The sequence below is a fragment of the Sander vitreus genome, chromosome 21 (assembly GCF_031162955.1).
Source record: "Sander vitreus isolate 19-12246 chromosome 21, sanVit1, whole genome shotgun sequence".
Taxonomy (NCBI): domain Eukaryota; kingdom Metazoa; phylum Chordata; class Actinopteri; order Perciformes; family Percidae; genus Sander; species Sander vitreus.
The window spans coordinates 18076235-18090327 of NC_135875.1; the positions used below are offsets into that span (position 1 = coordinate 18076235).

Sequence of the window (14093 nt, forward strand, 5' to 3'; positions counted from 1 at the left end):
ATAAAATCTCTGAGACTGCTTAATGAGGCAGCGAAGGTTATATAACCATTCGATAAGCAAAACAGATGCAGCGAGGGCCACAGGTACTCAGCCGATGGAATTCACGGTATCTATCCATCCATTTATACATACAGCTCATATGCAGAACATAATGCAAGCGCTGAAGTGTTCAACTCGTCATATAAACGTGCATGCTTCAGCACGGACCTATTGTGTATGTAAATGACACCACTGTATGTTGCAACTGTACACATGCATGAATGCATCAATGTACACTGACATGCATTCGCAAAGAAAAGCTTTCTGTTGCAGCAGAATTGGGTAATGGCCTTTTGCCATCAAGCAACAAGGTAAACAATGACAACACTGACACAGAGGTGGTGGTGGTGGTATTGGATATGTACACACTGTACTTTATTGTGCAGCCTCTCTTTGCTCTGACACTGATAGATAAGGCCTGACTGCTGACTAAGGCAAGGACAGAAAAGTACATTAGAACAGACATACTGCAAGAGAACACTTTGGCTGCATCTCGACAAGCTAAACCCACTTCCTTGGCTTGTCATCGTTCTGATTACCAGCCTCAAGGTACAGCGAGATTCAATTCATCCAGCGTCTGGAGGATTCCGAGGGAAGGAGATGGAGTCGTTTAAAAAGAATAGTGATGTTTGTGATCATATCATGAAGACATCTATACCCCGAGATAGAGGAGTAAACCACCAGGTCCACCAGGAACTCTCTGTGGCCTCTTTTTTTCTTGCTATTGTCAATGAAACGCTCGTGCTTGTGTAGTCTCAACAGCACCTGAGATTTTCTTTTAGCATTCAGAGCTTCAAGTCATAGAATAAATCACATTTTGACTTTTAGTAAAACAATCATATTTCAAACTAGTTTTCAGTAAATGCACGAGATGAGATTTCTTCTGGAACAAGAAGTTTCAGGTTTAAAGGTGCCCTTTGGCGTTTTCCTTTAAACAAACAAAAATTAAGTTTAAATTAAGTGTTACTCACCAAAACACACTGGAATGTCACAAATGTGTTGAATGCATTTCCTTCCTCATAGGGCAGTTTTTGAGTATTTTAAATCCTGCATTGTTTACATCCATGTTTGCTATAGCAGTCCTTTTCTTCACTGCCTTTGTTGGCACACTGCAACGCTTCTTTGTGCGTTACCACCGCCAACTGTCCATCAGCAGATAGACAGTTGGCATGTACAACCTCGCACAGGTACTCATGGATCACACAAGCAAAATGGTGACCCACACATATAAACATTGCTTCATAGCACTACTAGTGGTCAAAAACTTCAGGGTTTCTTAAAAGGGCAGTCCACCGATTTTACACAAAACGTCTGTTTAAAGGTGTTGGGAAGTACTACTGCATATGTGAAAATAAAAGGCTTTTGTGGCTCGAGCCGGAGCTGTGTGAAGTCTGACAAATTGCCTCAAGTGGTGTCACTTGGGTCAGCATCAGTAGTGGCTTAAGACTACAAGTTTGAAAATGAAAAAAACTCTGGAGGTGTGCAGTTAGAAAAAAGTGAGCTAACAGACCTCTAGCCCGCATCTTATCTCTGCTCAAAGGCCAGCAGCTAGAGGCTACATTAGCCGCTACTAGCATAACACACCCAAATCTCTGACAAAACAGTTGATGCTTGAGTTGCATTGTGGGTGATGTTCCTTTGGCAAGGAAGAAGAACTGCATGGAATTAAAAAAAAAAAGCTATATTTGCTGCATTGATTTTGATCCGTTTTTTTTAAAAAACTGCCCACTGTGAGTATGACAGGGTTATAGGAGTGCAATGCTAAATCGGTAGTACAGCTTTCTGTGAATGATCCTGTGTATACACATACAATATGGATATTTGTGCAGAGAAGTTAGACCCACCAGTGGTCCCAGAGACAAAAGAGATGTCTATGAAAAGGCTACTTGTTATAATAAAGAGACTATTCTGTACTGCTGACAAACAACATTGTCATATATAGCATGATGCTGTGGGCCAAGTTTTCAAATGCATATAAAGCAGTGCTACATTTAAAATATCACCAATTCACAGCAGAGAATAGTCTTTGATAAAAAAAAAAAAAATTCAGTTGTTTAAGTTACATTGCATGTTCTTGATGGGTGCAACAGCAGCAATGCCTTTTTTATTTTTCTGTCTTTTTTTTATTGGCCAGCTCACAATATTGTTGACAACAGCATCTCTCTGTAAAAGGTCTCAGGGAAGTCTGATAAAAAAAAACAACTTTATTTGACGGCATGCCTGTGAGATTCCTAACAACATTGCGCAGTGTTTACCAGTAGATGAATACGTGTGAGGGTCACTTTTGTGTGAGAATAACAATTTAATTAAAACCCACAAGCCTTGTTTGTTCACCTCCCCTCACAGACGATGAACAGTGTTTACCATTCTGCGAGCCGACCCTTTGATTCAAGTTTTCCGACACCCTTCTAACACAATCACTCGTTTGAACATAGTCTCTGACTACTCTTGGGAAAGCCATACATATGCATGAGCTTCAGTTTTACACACACTTGATGCTCAGCGGCTCTTTCCTTGCACTCTAACAAGCAGCTTTTCTTCAAGTGTTTAGTCCTCGTTAAAACATTTATTTGCAACATGAGGCTGCATTAAATCATGCTAAGACACATTAGTTAAACAATCTTTAGACATTGGATTTTTCGGTACAGCCAACCCAACCTTTGATGAAGACTCTTATTAAGTATGTTATATAGTGGAGTTGTATAGTATAGATATAGTGAGGTTGAGGGTAAACCTACAGAAACACAGCTTGCCCTTCTGTTGTAATGGTAAAATAATGTTTCCCTTCCTATCTGCTCAAAAATATCAATGTATCATATACATCACAGCAGGTGTTTGAAACTGATCTTAGACGCGTGGATATGAGGAAAGATACTTTTGAGATGAAAAAGCAAGAATGTATGCTTATTTATGGACTTTCTCAATAAGGGACTGTCCAAAAATTATTAGAGGGCAAGGGGTGGGAAAAAAAAAATTGATGGTGTACAAAGTGGTTCTTAAAGGTGTGCTTCCCCGTATGCAGGGGCAACATGCCTTCTATTGCTGTTTTAGGGATTCATTTTTCCCATCACAGTCAGCTAGCTAAGAGGACCAACATGTCAAACACAAAACCATGTGGATCTTTATTGATACTGGTAATTTAATGTTTTCTCTATCAACTGTCATTTTCCGCTGTCACTTTAGTAGGGCTGCATGATGTGAGGAAAATATCTAATTGCGATTATTTTGACTGATATTGGGATATGATTCACGATATTGGAGGGAATGATTGATTTTGTATCATTATGCTCATTTATTCATTATTTCAATTATTAACATTGAAAGAAATTAAAATTATTAAAGCGTGATTTCTTGCGAAGATCTGTACCAAACAAAGATCTTTTTCATTAGTCTGTAGGATAGGATTTGTAGGCCGGGATGTCTCTGCAGCACCACACTACTTCATTCAGAATGGTTAGACACATATTTTTGCCTTTAACAAATATTGCGCCCCCCTGCGATTTGGATATTGCACTAGTTCATATTGCTATTTCGATAAAATTGCGATTAATTGTGCAGCCCTACACTTTAGTCTGCTTGGGGTTTCATATAATGTTGGCCTATAGTATAATTCTAGTTTAACCTTTTATTTAGTATCTCTTGGTCTAAAATAGAGTGGCTGGAATTTTGATGCGTTTGCCTTAAATTGGAAATGTCTTATTCCACTTATTATGTGCACATTAGTGGCTATTGTGAACATTATTATGTTGCTATTATATTATGGTTTAAATAAAACCTTATATACAAGGTTTAAATGATTTCTACTTTGCCTCTATTAGTAATAGGGGAAGAGGTGTTGGAGTTGCAGTTTTTTCCCCAAGTCAATAAGAGGAATCCAGAGAAAATATGAATAACGCGGTGGGTTTCAAAAAGTCAAATACAAGATTCAACTCCCCACCAATATCATTTTCATAGTCCCCAAAGAGAGTTTGGTTTTATCAGTGGTGCTTAACCCTAATCCATTCATTCATTAATTGGAATTTAAAAGATGTTTTTGATAATTACTGCATCCCTGGTGGCCTTTAGATATGTTACACTTTCTGCAGGTTATCTGTTATAGCCATAATAATAATAATAATAATAATAATAATATAACAAAAGTAGGAAAAAGGAATGCCCATTGCCTAATGGTCCACTCCAGAGAGAGTGAATCATCGACATCTAAAATGTAATGGCACTATAATGCTGACACATTAGCTGAAAAACATTTCCCAAAAGTATACTTTCATCTACCCCCTCTTCACCTTTCTGCACACCCTTCCCTACCTACCCAGAGCAGGAAAGCAGGTACAAAACACTGTAGGCACTGTGACCATTATACACCTTCACTACAAAACTGAGCAGACTAAGAAAAAAAAAATAAAAAAAATAAAATGTCTCCATCATTTCATTGTGTTTGAGATTAGAGAGAGCAGTCCAGGCTAGTTCATGTGCAGTTTACAGAGAGTATTTGTGTCTCTCAGTGAGGTAAAAGGTACTGTATGATTGGATCCATCGATAGGCAGCCTCTGGGGAGTCACTTATCCTTTACTCAGCCAGGCGATCCACAGAAACATTTACATATCTCCTAGAGAGTCCTGCGATGTGAACGCATCCATCTCCCCTCCTCGACTAAAGCCTTTTATCTGTAAGGCTTTTGAAGGTCCGTTAATCGCCCTCAATGTCCTCACACTGTGAGCCTGTATGTCACAGTCCAGGCTGGACACAGAAAACATCGTTGTCCTCAGCCTGTACAGGGAGAGATTATTAGTTCAAAGGCTCCATGGGGTTAAAGGTCACCACTCTGGGGTTCAGGTCTGGCTTCCTGGTTACGGCTGCGGCCCAGTCTGGGGAAGCGGGATGAAGTTTTGGACCGGGGCGTCTTGGCTCCGCCGTCGTTGGCCTGGGGAGTGTCTCTGGATGAGAGGAAACAGCAGGAAAGAGAAGAAAAAAGACATGGACTTTAAATGAACATCTGGCGGAAGTTTGTTACCAAGTTTATTATTCAAACAAACCAGTGATGCTGCATCTGGAGACTGAAATGGATCATGTCCCTTCTGCCGGAGGACTTTTTCTTGGAAAACCCCAAATTAGTCAAAACAGCAAATGGAGAAGCTTTCGTGAACCAAATAAGCTGAATCTCAATTATTCTACAATAAATGTGAATAGAGAGTAGCAAAATGGAAATATATCTAATTGGCTGTTCGTCTCCCTTTAAGTACTATTACTATGCCTGCCAAGCTTTTTTTATTCTCGCACAGCATGTGCAGTTTCAATGATAATGGAGGCAGATTTACCACTCAAAATTCTTAGTAATTTCTCTGGGAAAAGGAGGCTTCTCATTTCTAGCTACTGTTAGCTTGGTTAGCCACTTAAATGGGTTGGTTGAAAATGCTGTCTTCTGTGAACTTTTTAGTGTTGAGATAAATTATATTGTGCTCTTGTATTGCAGTACAAGTCAGTCCTAGTATTATGACAATTACAAGGATGAACTTAAGATTGCATTCTAACATAACCATGTTTGGCTGCTTAGCTTCCTTATTAGATACAATTTGAAACAGTATATGTTCACTTATAACCTCACAAGAGAATCAGCATCACAGACTGTATATAAAGATGGACAACGTTTCTCCACTTCCTCCCACTGTACAAAAGTAATGCCAAAATTTCCCGGATACGTTATTATGGATCCCACTGCAGTTCTAGGCAAGATCAACCCTACGAAGCAGCCCGATTGTTTAAGGTTAGGCATTGACCTCGAGCAGATAAGGTTAGGATAGCCGATTGGTCAGGGACTAGGACCTGAATAAATCAGGTTCTGTTCCGTTCCCTCGTGCAAGCATGGACGCCTGGGCAATCGTAGCATGCAAATGCTATTGAAGAATAGCAATTGCCTAGAACTGCCGTGGGTTCCATAATATTGCTTCCCGGATACGTACGCTGCCATCTTGTAATTTTGGAGCCAGAGTCTGCGCAGTAGTGATCAGGCGCTGGAGCCGCAGTATCAAAGTCCCGCCCGTAAACCCGCTCGACCAATTGCGAGTCAATCACAGCTGTCAATCATGATGTTTGACCCCATTCTTAAAGCATTAAATACCTTATCAGAAGAATGCACTTGAAACAAACCTCATCATGCAGTCCCTCCAGAAAAACGTGATTATGTGATCGCATAATTCAATGCATAATCAGCCAAAGTCCACGTATTTATGCGGGGGCCGCAAAATATGCAGGGCTTGCATGATTTCATAATCCCCGCATTTTCGTTGCAAAAAAGTCACATATATCTTAGCAGAAAGTTGAAAGATGTTGCATTTACTTCACACAAGAGCAGCCAATTTCCCCTGTTGCCATGGCAACGTTATGAAGTGACGTAATTATGCGACGTGAACATCATCGAAAAGCTGCAAACCCCGCGATGAAGCCATGATGAAACCGCAGTTTTTGCAAGTTCCCGCAATTTCATCCCATAAAATTGCATAAATATCCCGCATATTCCATCGCATTTTTTAAGAAAACATGCAACAATCACAAAAAAACGGACTGATCATGATCAGAACTACCTGAAATGACTGAACCAATCTTTGGGAAAAAAATGTTGTGCCACGTGTACTTTGATTTTTTTATGTATTGAGGGGGCGCAATTTATGATCTGTACTGTAACCAGCCACCAGGAGCGATCAAGATGTTTTGGCTTCACTTTTGGAGAGCTATTAAGCCGTTTTTCTTTATATACCTACCATGTTCAGCATGTGGAGAAGTCCAAAGCTCGACAGGCCCAATGTGCCTAGTTACAGTTGCTAAGATATGATTTGACAATCACTTTTCAGGGAACAGTCAACATCACACACAAAATCACACGTTTTGCATGTATAGTCATAGGAAATACACTGTATGTCCTTGCTTAACCCTGTCACATGTAATCATTTAAGGTACACTAGCGTGACACACGGAATCAAATTATAGTCATTTCTGATCTTATGATGATGTTAAGGCTTCCCATTACTCAGGAGGAAATAATCTTGGCCACTTAGTGACGTCATCGCCCTAGTTACCCTGACGACCGTCTTCACAACATGTGAACCCCTGATCCCTGAGTCTTATCTGATAACGATGAGGATGAATGAGAGGCACTTGTCGAAGGAAGGAAATGAAAAGCAGGGAGATTGAATGCCTGGAGTTAAATGCTTTCTTGTTGCATTCTTCTAAAGCATTTCATTGCCAAGACACTGACCTCTCACCTGATGCTTGTGACGAAGCAGCGATTCTGTAATAGGAGAGGTGAGTTCAAGTGCTTCTTTTAAAAAAAGGGATTTTCGATAAATATTAAAATATTGGAAGAGGCACAGGGCATTTCTCTGTTGATGTCCAACTGGCCTCTTTTAATAAAGCAGCTCAGCAGCTATAGCTGTGATTAAGGTTATCTGGGACATCTGGGTGGTCCTGAAGTCTGATTCCCACTCGGACAACACATGCTAAAAATAAATGCACTCATGGCGAGGTGCATTGGCTGAAAGTGTCACTGCGGACCATATGCTTGTTTGTGAGGCAGCAGGGGCTAGAAAAGCAGCACAGTAAGAGGGAAGAGAGGCCCTGTCATGTTAAATTGGCTGAGACATGGAAGAGACAGTTACAGCACTGCTGCAATGGAGCAAATGGATTCCCATTATTTAATTAGGGGGAGAAAAGTTATCGTTTTGCTACCCAACTTTTTGTCTTTTATAAAAATGAACTTATCAACATACTGTCCCCGCATCAGGTGATTATATTTAAGCAGCCTATATCAATGATTTTTGGACCACCCTTTGTGTTGGTTCAGTCCAACTCGTCGTTGATAATTTGCCACACATCACAATCTCGAAACCCATCGGCTATTGGTCTGACGATGATTTAGCCTCCGGGGCCAATATTTCAGGGGGTTCCAGTGTAGCCAGCGATTGTTGAAGGGTTTCGAGATCGCATTTCGGCCAATGCGTTCCACACGCACTGTTTACCAAAGCCCGCTCAGATGTGATTGGTCAATACAACTTGGACTACAAACAGAAACCAGAATGCTTCCAATACTAAAATCTTGTCGTGCTGCCTACAGATTCATATGCAGATATCTGTTTATAGTAGCCACAGCATGCTTTGGCTGTCAATCCACACAGGAGTCTGACTGCTTACAAAGGTAAGAAACATGCCATTTAGCTTAACAACTGCGATCATGGAGAGAAAATAGAACATAGGAAAAGATAGCCTAGCGTATGTTCAATGAACCTGTTTGGCCCATTGGCTCCAGCCAAACTTTAAATTAGCTAAAAGTAGGATTGTACTGGTGTCGAAATTAGGGGTGCACCGATCCAACTTTTTCAGTCCCGATACCGATACAGATGTCTGGGCTTTGTGTATCTGTCGATACCAGATACCGATCTGATACCATTGTTGAATTAATAATACACTGTACACCTTATTTATATGTACACTCAACTCTTCCAGCATGTGACACACGTGCCACAGAGGGGAAAAAACTAACAAAACTGGATTGGCCCGTGGATCTGTTAATTTTTCCGATCCCCGATCCAGCTATTTTGTCATTATCTGCACCGATATCCGATCTTAATATTGGATCGGTGCACCCCTAGTCGAAATGCCGAACCGATTTGCGAGTCAATGCTTATTTTGCCAGCCAGCCCACCTAACATTTACTAGCTGATCGGACAGGATTCAGCTGTGGTGATGGGATGTTTGCGAAGGAGCCCGATCAAAGAGTCTTTGAACTGTAACGTGGTAATAAATATTTTGCATTGGCCCTGTTGATTTTATTATTTGGTATCTAATCTGCGATTATAATTTTCTCATTGTTATAGTTGTATGTAGTTTATTTTACTGCTTTTACTGTTTCTGTCTTTGATTTTATGTAAAGTGCCTTTGAGTACCTTTTAAAGCGGCTATATAAAATAATTGTATTATTATTAATCTAGACTAGTGCAGGTTTCTTAACGTAATGACCTTCCAAGAGGTTAGGTGGTGTAGAAATGCAAGATTCTGTAGGAGGTCCCCCAGATAATGATGTATCTTTCCAAGTTTGCTCCCCCATTTTAAAAACAAGGTGCCGTGTCTATAAACACAAATTCAAACTTAAGTATGAAAACTGCATGGCTGCAAAGTGTCATAACCATTAAGATTATACAGCTGCAGGTAGAGCTGGGCGATATGTAGAAAATCAAATATCACAATATTTTTGACCAAATACATCGATGTCGATATTGCGGCGATATTGTAGGGTTGGCTATTGGTGCTGTCACAAAATATTTACACAATGAGAGTTTAGATAAATAATCATCAGTAATGTGGATATAATGACTAAGTGGGTAAAGGCAAATAATAGAACAGCTAAAACAGTCTGGTAAATTCAGAAAATGACATCACTTTACTGTAATGGCGCCTTTAAAACCAGGAAAAGACAACACTTATGTCATATCACGATATCCAAAATTTAAGACGATATCTAGCTTCATATATCGATGTCGATATAATATCGATATATTGCCCAGCCCTAGCTGCCAGGGATGGTGTGACCAGATAATATGAGAGCAGCCTAAGCTTTGTTAATATGGTGAACATCATTCCGTTTTCTCTGGCACTAAATGTACATTCATCAGTGCCTCCACCTCACCAAGCAAGCTCAATCAAGTGCAGTCACACAATTTGAACTTGACCAAGGTTGGTCAAACAGTGATGCGGTGGGGAGTTGTATCAGCAAAAATCATACTAAATTGGGGACAGCGTGCAGAGTCGAAACCACAGCAATGTCATTTATTCATATCAAACTGGGTAAAGTAGCTAAATGTGCTAAATTAATTAGGCGCATAGGTTTTTTTCTCGGGCTCTCAGCATGTGCTTGTCCTCCATTTGGACATGATATTGACTTGTGCAGGATAATAACTTTTCCAGGCACTGTTGGAATATTAATAATTTGACTGCAGAGGTGCATAATTAGAGTAAGCGGGTACACACACATAAGCATGCATGGAATTGATTGTCTAACAGCAGAGATAGATAGATAGATAGATAGATAGATAGATAGATAGATAGATAGATACATGTACAACAGGTAATCCAGGCATTTCATGTGAAAATATATATCAATAGAAAATAAACACAACAAATACAATGCATTAAATAGCTCAATAAGGACTACAAGAAACACAGCATACTCTATAAATATAAGATATACATCTATAGAATACACAATAGTAGAATACAGTATTAATATACAACCCCAAAAATATTATAAAATATAAACAGAGGATAACATACTATATACATTAGATAAGTAATGAGGTAGAGTGGGACAATAAATATGTGATATATATATATATATATATTAGGGGTGGAACGGTACACAGAAGTCACGGTTCGGTTCATACCTCGGTTCAGACATCCCGGTTCGGTACAATGGAGGGAAAAGCAAAACAAAAATGCAGAAGGCAATTTTTTTATTGTGCATGTCTCAGGCTGTACCACCTAGTGTCATACAGTCTCTCCCCTGAGCTAGCTGCAACAGCCTGAGTGTATAAAGTAAGATGTAAACAGTAAGTACCCCACATCATCTCCAGACTCCATCTGGAACTTGTAAACAAAATTAGACAATCAGCTAGCTAGTAGTGCGATATGGGAGACAAGCGCTGCTCTCATATGTGAATGCACAGAGCAGGGATGTTAAAAAAAGCAGCTTCGGTTACACAGAGCAGTTGACGAGTTTTGGCGTTAGCTTAACAGCCGAGCTAACAGCAAACAGCGGAGCTAACAGTGGAGCTAACAGCTAACGGGGGAGCTAACAGCTAACAGCGGAGCAAATGGCGAAGCAAACGGGCCTGAAGGCCATTTGTGGTCGAGGCAAGAAGGGATACAGCTACGTCCGTGTTTGGTTTGGAAGGGACTAGTTTGCTTCATGTGGCACATGGTGTGTGGATTCACTGGACCGACTCGACATGTAGGTAGGCATGGATGTATTGTAGGCGGAGCTCGGGAGCTTCAGAGTTAAGAGGGGGTTTCTTTAGGTGTCCCTAAAGAAACGCGTATCTAACAGTCGTTCCGCATTACATTAATTAATTTGCACGCAAGTTTTATTTATTTTTATACCGTGTATTCTCCGTGTAAATTCATGTACTGAACTGAGACGCCCGTACCGTTTCGGTTCAATACGAAGACATGTACCGTTCCACCCCTAATATATATATATATATATATATATAAGGAAAAAAAGCCCCGAAGAATCCTATTAGGGGAAAGTTTAGAAAAAGACCCAAATATAGCCTATTCATACTCCTATTCATTCTTTTTTTCACATGAGTAGGGTAAACATTTTATTAATTTATATTATGTATGTATGTATGTATTAATAATTATTGCAGAGATGGGGAACAGGACCTACCTTTTGTCTTCTGCATTCTCCTTACCCCTGTTCTTCCCTCAGACTCATCCCCCAGAAAAAGTCTCTGCAGTAATACTTAATAAAGGCTGGTTTAAAGTACTTCTTCCCCCCTCTATGTATTAATGCTCATGGGTAGCCTAAATGGGTTTCATTCAGACCTTAACATTAAGTCTTTAATGTAAGATGTCAACAAGATTCAACAAGACATTTTCACCTGGCTATACCCAATGTTTAGATCTGTTGTGGTATTTATGCAAATTAGCACATACGTAATTAGATTATGCACCGTTTGCCCATGTTAACAAACAATTTCAAAAAACTTGTAATACATTTTTTGTTTGTCTTGATGTAAATAATCAACTCAATCATTTTCATGGTGATATCTTAAGGTTAAAATGTTTACCCTAATCACTTGAGAAAAAGAATGAATAGGCGTATGAATAGGCTACATTTGGGTCTTTTTTGAAAATTTCCCCTAATGGGATTCTTCTGGGCTTTTTTTTTCCTTACTCAATTCAATTCAATTCAATTATAATTTATAGTATCAAATCATAACAAGAGTTATCTCAAGATACTTTACAGATAGAGTAGGTCTAGACCACACGCTATAATATACAAAGAGCAAGCATTTAGTGCGACAGTGGCGAGGAAAAACTTCCTTTTAGGAAGAATCCTCGGTGGTGAGAAAAACTTCCTTTAAGGGAGAAACCTTGGACAGACCCAGGCTCTTGGTGGGATATACTCAGGACATATTGAGGATACAAAATCAGTTGAGTTAGCTTCTGTTGCAATTTGTTCTACCTTTTTTCATAAAATGACTGGATTATATCCCATAAATGAATCGTTGTCGATATAGACTAGGCAGAGGAGGGTGCTCATCTTCTCAGTGGAGGAGAGACATTCTAAAGAAAGTGGGGGTTTTAGGTCCAAGAGGCTCACCAGGGGGGATTGAGGGCGGTGTGATCAATAGTAATCTGAATAATAAACTATTACCTCTACATTTTCTTTCACACACACACACACACACACACACACACACACACACACACCTAAAGCAAAACCAACATGCATGCGTACAGGCAGGCACAGATAAATTGTCTCAGGTCCCCACAATAAAAGGTTACATCCTCTTTTGAAAAACTGCTCTTGACCGTGAGACAAAGGTCTACAACACTTTTCTCTGATGCAGCAGGTCAATAAGGCAGACAGTGTGTGTACTGTGTTCTGAGTAAACCATAAAAGTGTTGCAGCACGCAAGTCTAAAGAAGTGAGTGTGGAGAGGCACAAAGACATCCGTACACATCAGTGGGTGCAAACATGAACACTGCTGTCAGGCCTGTTACTTCTATGAATTACATTCAGAAACAAAACAGAAACGTTACGTTATTCGTCAAACACAACTGCAGTACAAAGTAGTGAAATTCAATCTCTGCATTTAACCCATCAGCAGCAGTGGACACATTCACATATGCACGGGGAGAAACTTTGGGTTCAGGGTCTTGCTCAGGGACACTTTGCCATGTGGCCGAAGGAGGCTGAGGCACATGCCACCACTACTAATGTTAAATAAAAAGGTGGGTCAGTGAAGCCCTACAGTTCAGTTCATCATTAAAACAAGACTAAAGGCCTTTGCACACCAAGTCCGTATTTTTCATATGTGGTTTTTTTAGGCTGTCATCCGGGGGAAAAAAAATCGTTACGTACAGAAATCTTGAACACCGAGTACAATGTGTTTTATTATTCTCAACCCTGACTGACATCTTTCAGAACCCTGAAAGATAGACTCACTATATTTATTATATACTATATGATCTTACTGTTGTGTTGAAACAGAAAGGTTAACAAGCCAACATGCATCACGTATCACTTACAGGACTAGGACGGCCAATTATTAAAATACATTTCTAAAACCTTTTTGAATGATATATTCCATAGTTAGCATGCTAACATATACAAACAAGCTCTAAACACAAAGTACAACTGAGGCTGATGGGAAAGCCTTTAGTTTTGCAGGTAGTTGGTCATAAACCAAAGTGTTGGACTCATTAAAGTTCAGACTTGATGGTGAAGCTAGATTAAGGGTGTCATTACAATTCATCTTGTGTTAATTGTATTGTGCAGGGTAAAAGGGCACTGTACTATATATATATAATATAATATATGAGTATTCCTCCTGGGTGCAGTTATTTGATCCTCTGACAACAAGATGTCATCCACTTTTACCTTTATATCTCCTCTGTGAAAGATCAGTGGGATCAAATAGCAACATCTGCTGTTACTGCCTACCTGTCAAACTACTGCTAAATCCAATCGAAGCAGTGGGAACCCTTCCAGGTTCGTTTTCTGACAGCTCACATCAATCTGAATAGCTCATTTTGACAAAATCCAACCAGATGATTGGCATGTAACATAGTCTTCAAATAAATCAACTTTTAAGCTGATATTTAAAGGAAAGTAAGAACTTTTTTTTATGGCTTTGTAACATATTTCCACTGAAAATAGCATAATGTGTTTAGGTCAGTGCAACATCATTAAGGAGTTTTAAGACCCATCTATCCTTTGATCACCAACTGAACCCCCGTCTGTCTTCCCCCGTTTAACCTTTCCTCTGTCTCCTTCT

General features: G+C 39.7%; 1 protein-coding gene across 1 annotated transcript in view; it reads right to left on the reverse strand.

The window, feature by feature from the left end:
* Nucleotides 1–378: 378 nt before the first annotated feature.
* Nucleotides 379–14093, reverse strand: part of snx29 (sorting nexin 29) — a 183218-nt gene continuing 169503 nt past the window's right edge. Inside the window, exon 21 of the mRNA XM_078280045.1 lies at nt 379–4973. Coding sequence (XP_078136171.1) covers nt 4847–4973 — 127 coding nt within the window. The 3' untranslated portion in view covers nt 379–4846. The remainder of the gene's footprint in view (nt 4974–14093) is intronic.